At 39.0% G+C, this 7,503-nt stretch overlaps 1 protein-coding gene across 1 annotated transcript in view; it reads right to left on the reverse strand.

Annotated features, from left to right (window-relative positions):
- The window catches only part of WDR70 (WD repeat domain 70), a 268,401-nt gene extending 261,738 nt beyond the window's left edge, over positions 1-6,663 (reverse strand). The window contains exons 1-3 of the mRNA XM_043488519.1: positions 6,536-6,663; positions 6,370-6,429; positions 2,127-2,210 (exon numbers count right to left, since the gene is read on the reverse strand). Coding sequence (XP_043344454.1) covers positions 2,127-2,210; positions 6,370-6,429; positions 6,536-6,560 — 169 coding nt within the window. The 5' untranslated portion in view covers positions 6,561-6,663. The remainder of the gene's footprint in view (positions 1-2,126; positions 2,211-6,369; positions 6,430-6,535) is intronic.
- Between the last annotated feature and the right edge of the window lie 840 nt (positions 6,664-7,503).

The raw sequence follows: 7,503 nt of genomic DNA on the forward strand, positions 1-7,503 counted from the left end.
GAAAACAAGGCCCTGAGATAATTTTTCAAAATTTTAGAGCTCGAATAACTCTTTATTGGAATTCCACTTAAGTGCTACATGAATACATATTTTACTAAGAAAAATGATAGGAATTAAAAGTGATATTTATAACATTACTGTTTAAAAAGTATTATGCCCAACATCTTAATCCCTTCAAGAAACCTGAAGGGAACTTATAATAAATAAGAGAGACCTTATCACTGTCAACAAACAGATTGGGAAAATTAAAAATCTGAAATTTAAAGATCCATCCAATGTTATTCATCTAGTAGAATGTGGGTCTAGCCCTTAAAGCTGGGTCCTCCAACTCCAAATTCCAAACTCTTTACAATTAATCATGCCATTTAAAAAAATTCTCCAGCGGCTTCCCTGGTGGTCCAGTGGTTAAGACTCTGAGCTCCCAATGCAGTGATGAAGGATTCAATTCCTGGTCAAGAAACTAACATCCTGCATGCCACTCAGTGTGGCCAAAAGAAACACACACACATTCTCCAAAGATGCAGGGTTTTTTTTTTTTTTAAGGCAATACTGCAGTTTTAAATTCAATTCAGTCTGCACAAATAAATACTAAGAACCTATCTTACAAGGCATGGTAATGGGGACTATAAAACTTAGGTAGGGGAATAAGACAATCACTATTCAAAGCATTTGGTATCACACGCTGGAAAGCTAAACTGTGATAATATAAACGTTCACTGAAACATTCAAAGATGAAGTGTGTAATGCATTTGTACATATGCTACAGAGAACACGTCTCTACATATTGTTTGATGATACTAAATTATTTAATATTCTTAGGTGTAGTAATAGTATTTTGGTTAAGATTTTTCAAAATCCTTATCACTTAAAGACATACAAAAATATTTATGGGTGAAGTAATGTATCTAGGATTTTTGTCAAAGCAATCTGAGAGGAGAAGTAAATGGAAATAACACTGGCCATGAACTGTTACAATAGTTAGATCTGTGTGATAGGAATACGGGAGTTCATTCTTGTACTTCTGTATGTAACTGAAATTTCAGGTAATAGTTGAAGGTTTTTTTAAACAATACACATTATATGTAGATAGCTGTCTTTTTACCACACACACACACACAAATCAAAAACTATTATTCTTCCAAAGACCAAAAATCATGCTCACTTCTCAAATGTGAGATATTACTGCTATATAATTTGTATTTTAAAACAGTGATAAGCACTGGAGTAACATCCACTTAAATTCTTCCAGGAGTCCTATCTCTGGTTCCAAGTGCCTTCTGCTCTATCAGTTTACATCTATCCCTTCTCTAGTATAAGAATGATCTGAACCAGATCTAAAGAAAGCAGTAGAGGAGACAGTCACCTCCAAAGATCCTGAGGTGGTAGCTAGAATTGCCAACCACCTGCTATCAAACCAGCCAGTCTGGAAGTTAAGGCCTTCATTAAATGTCTGATACAACTCATGAATGCATTGATTCAACAGCGCCAGCCCCATTCACTGGATGGCTCAATTTTCTATACTTTCTGGGTCAACGATCAGTGGTATACACAACTTTGAGAGCCACCTCTAGCTCAGCCTTCCAAATACTGGTTCCACTGTAAGCAGGAAAGAAAAAAAATGAAATGAAAATCAGATAGAGGGTGAAGAAGAAAAGAAACCACTATTCTGATTCTTTTTTTTTTTTTATATATATTTATTTATTTGGCTGCATTAGGTCTTAGTTGTGGCTCCAGGGTGTAACTGCCCCGAAGCATGTCCAATCTTCCCAGACCAGGGACTGAACCTGCGTCCCTTGCATTGCAAGGTGGATCCCCCACCACTGGGTCACCAAGGAAGTCCCTATTCTGATTCTTATTAATTAACTTTGAATCCTTGTTTGCTCATAGCTCACACTTGTTACAGATTTTAGAACTCAGATCTTCTTATCCTATTTAGATACAACTTTTATCATATTTAAAAAATGAGACTGAAAAAAAAAAACTGCTTCCAAAGGAACCAACACATGTGAACTTTTAACAATTTTGAAATTTTTTTTCAGTCTTATAATTTTATAACTGGTAACACACCTGTGTAAATTGGATACAGTATCTACATAAATAAGAAAGCAAATAACTAAACTTCTTACCCAGTGTTTTCCGACTTCTTTCCACTGCTGTTCTTCGAGTTTGTTCAAACATTGCTTCCAAATCAAATGTGCGAGCTTTTTTTCCTAAAACAGGAATAAGAAGCAGACTATGATTTTCTTGAACTAACTTGGCCAGTGTTCGGGTACTCAATACTTACTTACTGATGTATCAATAACCACTTAAAGTCTATCTAATTTATAGCACAGCTACCAAATAACCATAAAATATCAATGAAGAAAACATTTACTAACCAGGGAATTTTATTTTAAATATTTATTATTTATTTGGTTGCACTAGATCTTAGCTGTGGCACTCAGGATCTTTAGTTGCAACATGCAGGATCTAGTTCCCTGACCAGGGATCCAACCCATGCCCCCTGTATGGGAGCTCAGTCTTCGCCACTGGACCACCAGGGAAGTCCCAACTCCCCAGGGAAATTTAATTACAATCTCATCACTAAATAACATTAACCAGTCAACTTTCCCATCCTCCTGTAATTTATCTAGACTCTACTCTTTGAAACTTCAGCATGGGTACGGTACTAGGCAGAATAGAGAATGTTCATATCGTAATTCCTTAAACCTGTGTATATATTACATTCACAGGGACTCTGCACATTAATTAAGGTTATAGACTCAAAAACTGAGAGATTATCCTGGCAAGCCCAGTCTAATCACAGAAGGTCTTACAAGAAAATGTAGAAAAGATGCAGAATAGATATGGCAGAAGTCAGAGAGACCTCAGACTTGAGAAGGATCTCAGTGCGTTTGCAGATGAAGGGGGCAGGAAGACAAGCAATGCAGGTATGAGAAAGAGGTAGAGACTCCCACTTGAAAGCCAGTGAGCAAACAGGGGTCTCAATCCTAAAACCACCAGGAACCGCCATTCTGATGACCTGCATCTGCTTGGAAGCAATGCTGTATTTCATTTTACTAGTTTTTTTTTTTCAGTACTAATACCTACTCTGTGTTAGTTAGAATGTGGTAAAAATGCTTTTCTTACACACTACAGGTTGATATAAACGGAAACCACCTTTCTGAAGAGCATTATGACAACATATACCAAGAAGTTTTAAAAGCTATATATTCAATTTTTTGTTACTTTTTAATACCTATATATTTTATCAAAGTAGTCGCTCCTGTAGAAATCTACCCTATGGAAGTATACAGAAAACTCCTTTTACAAAAGGAGATGAAAGAGTTATTTATAAAAATGTTTATTTCAGTGTTATTGATAAACATTAGGACCTATGGGAGAGAAACCTTAAAATGTTACAAGTTACAGCACTTCTATCTCCTAGTCAACCCAGCAGAAGACAGGCTTTGGAAGAGCATTTTTATAAAATGGGAAAATCCTCAAAATATTAAGAACTCAACAAATTCCATATAATTAATAAAACTGTACATACATACATACGATCTTAATGTTATTAACACACAACAGAAAAAAACTGGAAAGCAAACAAATTTTTATGCCTTGATTTTTAGCTTATGAGATTATGAATGATTTATTTTCTTCCTTCTCATTTATTGTGTTCTTTATATTAGGGAGAAAGCTATTAAAAAGAACTGAAAGACAAATAAGTAACATAATACTACAGTACATAATACTGTGTACAAAGATAAGTATATAATACTACATTTCAAGAAAAGATGGGCACAATAAAGAACAGATATGGTATGGGCCTAACAGAAGCAGAAGATGTTAGAAGAGGTGGCAAGAATACGCAGAAAAACTATACAAAAAGGATCTTCACAACCCAGATAATCACAATGGTAAGATCACTCACCTAGAGCCAGACATCCTGGAATGAGAAGTCAAGTGGGCCTTAGAAAGCATCACTATGAACAAAGCTAGAGGAGGTGATGGAATTCCAGTTGAGTTATTTCAAATCCTAAAAGATGATGCTGTTAAAGTGTTGTGCTCAATATGCTAGCAAATTTGGAAAACTCAGCAGTGGCCACAGGACTGAAAAAGGTCAGTTTTCTTTCCAATCCAAAGAAAGGCAAGGCCAAAGAATGCTCAAACTACCACACAATTGCACTCATCTCACATGCTAGTAAAGTCATGCTCAAAATTCTCCAAGCCAGGCTTCAACAGTATGTGAACCGAGAACTTCAAGATATTCAAGCTGGTTTTAGAAAAGGCAGAGGAACCAGAAATCAAATTGCCAACATCCGTTTGATCATCGAAAAAGCAAGAGAATTCCAGAAAAACATCTATTTCTGCTTTATTGACTATGCCAAAGCCTTTGACTATGTGGATCACACCAAACTGTGGAGAATTCTTCAAGAGATGGGAATACCAGACCACCTGACCTGCCTCCTGAGAAACCTGTATGCAGGTCAGGAAGCAACAGTTAGAACCGGACATGGAACAACAGACTGGTTCCAAATAGGAAAAGGCGTACATCAAGGCTGTATGTTGTTACCCTGCTTATGTAACTTATATGCAGAGTACATCATGAGAAACGCTGGGCTGGAGGAAGCATAAGCTGGAATCAAGATTGCTTGATTAAGATAATTGAGAAATTATCAATAAACTCAGCTATGCAGATGACACCACCCTTATGGTAGAAAGTGAAGAAGAACTAAAGAGCCTCCTGATGAAAGTGAAAGAGGAGAGTGAAAAATTTGGCTTAAAGCTCAACATTCAGAAAACTAAGATCATGGCATCTGGTCCCATCACTTCATGACAAAACAGATGGGGAAACAGTGAGAGACTTTATTTTGGGGGGCTCCAAAATCACTGCAGATGGTGACTGCAGCCACAAAATTAAAAGACACTTACACCTCGGAAGAAAAGTTATGACAAACCTAGACATTGTATTAAAAAGCAGAGATTACTTTGTCAACAAAGGTCCATCTAGTCAAAGCTATTTTCCAACAGTCATGTATGGATGTGAGAGTTGGACTATAAAGAAAGCTGAGTGCCAAAGAATTGACGCTTTTGAACTGTGGAATTGGAGAAGACTCTTTAAGAGTCCCTTGGACTGCAAGGAGATCCAACCAGTCCATTCTAAGGGAAACCAGTCCTGAATATTCACTGGAAGGACTGATGCTGAAACTGAAACTCCAATACTTTGGCCACCTGATGTGAAAACTTACTCATTTGAAAAGACCTTGATGCTGGGAAAGATTGAAGGCAGGAAGAAAAGGTGATGACAGAGAATAAGATGGTTGGATGGCATCACCGACTCAATGGACATGAGTTTGTGTAAACTCCAGGAGTTGGTGATGGACAGGGAGGCCTGGCGTGCCACAGTCCATGGGGTCGCAGAGTCAGACACGACTGAGTGACTCAACTGAATCCTACAGAAGCATACAGCACTTTTGTAGACATGACCTCCTAGGAGATAATAAATATGTGGTTCAAGACATTACCCGAATAAATGAATGTATGAATGAACAAACAAGAGACACAAGTGAAGACTTTGGAATAGAAAAAAAGACTAACCTACAAGGACCCACTGTACAGCACAGGGAACTATATTCAACAGTTTGTAATAACCTATAAGGGAAAAGAATATCTATTAATATGTGTGTGTGTTTGTGTTTAAATGAATCACTGCGCTGTACACCGGAAATTAACATGACATTATAAATCAACTGTATTTCCCCTTAGCTCAATTGGTAAAGAATCTGCCTGCAATGAAGGAGACCGGGGTTCTATCCCTCGGTTGGGAAGATCCCCTGGAGAAGGAAATGGCAACCCACGCCTGTATTCTTGTCTGGAGAATCCCATGAACAGAGGAGCCTGGTGGCCTACAGCCCATCGGGTCGCAAGAGCCGGACAGGACTTAACGACTAAACCACCAATACTTCAACAAAATAACAAATTTAACTATTATAACATCACTTAATAGCCCACTTGATGCCAAAAGGGCCATCTTATTACAGACCACAATCAGTGGTTGGCTCTCAACCTCAGGACGCAGAGAAACAACTCTCTCCATTAACCAACACCTTCCACCGCGTAGGTCAGGCAACAATCTTTCTTTTTCTCTAACCGTCCCGTAAGTGTCACCTGGGCTGGTCCCAAGACACAGAGAGGAGTTAGAAAACAGATGGGGGAAGAGTGTGACTTGAAATTGCAAGATACACACACTAGAGTTAAAAGTATTAATAAATAAGACGAGGCACAGCGGAATGTCGGAACACAAGTGACAGCTCGAACACCCCTCCCAACATGCGACTCTTAAAACCTCTGCAAAAGGAGACCATGTCTAGGGCAGTCACTCACCGAACCCCGTGAAGCCCATGGTGACCGCCAGCTGCGGGTCTGGTCCCGATGCGTCTGAGCCTGTCATTTGAGAAAGAGAAAAGGGAAAAGGCCTTATCAGAGGGCGACCCCAGCGCCGCCCGCCCTGCCCGGCCCATCCTACAGGTGCTCGCCTCACTGAACCCACCATCGCTGGGCCCCGGGCGCTCCATGCTCGGCCACCCTCCAAGAAACCAGCAACAACCACAGCACACACAGCTGCCGAAGACTCCCGGCAAACCGGGCAGGAAGTATCGCCTTCAAGCGTCAGCGTCGCCGCCAAGGCCAAGAGAGACGCCTTGCGCGGACGGACAGAGGCCTCCATGGGCAGCGCCGCCCTAGCGGGCTGGCGATGTATAACCGCCACGGAGCCTGGCGTCCAATTAAACCCATCTGGGGATTCTATTCACTCTTTTTGCTTCCTAAAATGCATTTACCGACCAGGTGACACTTAATCCTCAGAATTCTAAGGATGGCTTCAAATTTCACATCACAGCTAACCTTTAATAAAGTTTTGGTATGCTGTCAGAGAAGAATATTCACAAGTGTCTATAAATGTTAAAATACTCCCTTTTCCAACTGTGTAACTGTGTGTGACGGACCTTTGTCAACAAAGTGATGTCTCTGCTTTTTATAAATACTTATATAAGTATATGTATACTTTAGATACTTCCACTAAACAACATATAACAACGGTCATATGAAAATCTAGCTATCTCTTATTTAGCCAAACATTTAAGGGATCTGCAAAAATGTAAAATAACACCATTCTTTCATTAATGGCTTAGTTTTACAAACTGACAATTTTTCATAAAATGTGTTCTTTACAGTAACAAGGATTAGACATTATTCTTCTAAATATTCTTCTAATTTTTATGTATTCGGCTGCACTGGGTCTTTTAGTTGTGGCATGTGGAATCTTTAGTGTGGCATGCAGGATGAACGCTTTTTGAGTTGGTGCAAACATAATTGCGATTCGGGACCATGAATTTGAAATCATTATAATTAGCCTCAGACACATCTTTATAATCAAAATAAGAACAATTACAATCTACACATTTTTGCCAATGAGAAATAAGTTCCTTTGTTGTTCAGTCGCTAAGTCTTGTCCAACTC

The sequence above is a fragment of the Cervus canadensis genome, chromosome 16 (genome assembly GCF_019320065.1).
Source record: "Cervus canadensis isolate Bull #8, Minnesota chromosome 16, ASM1932006v1, whole genome shotgun sequence".
NCBI lineage: Eukaryota > Metazoa > Chordata > Mammalia > Artiodactyla > Cervidae > Cervus > Cervus canadensis.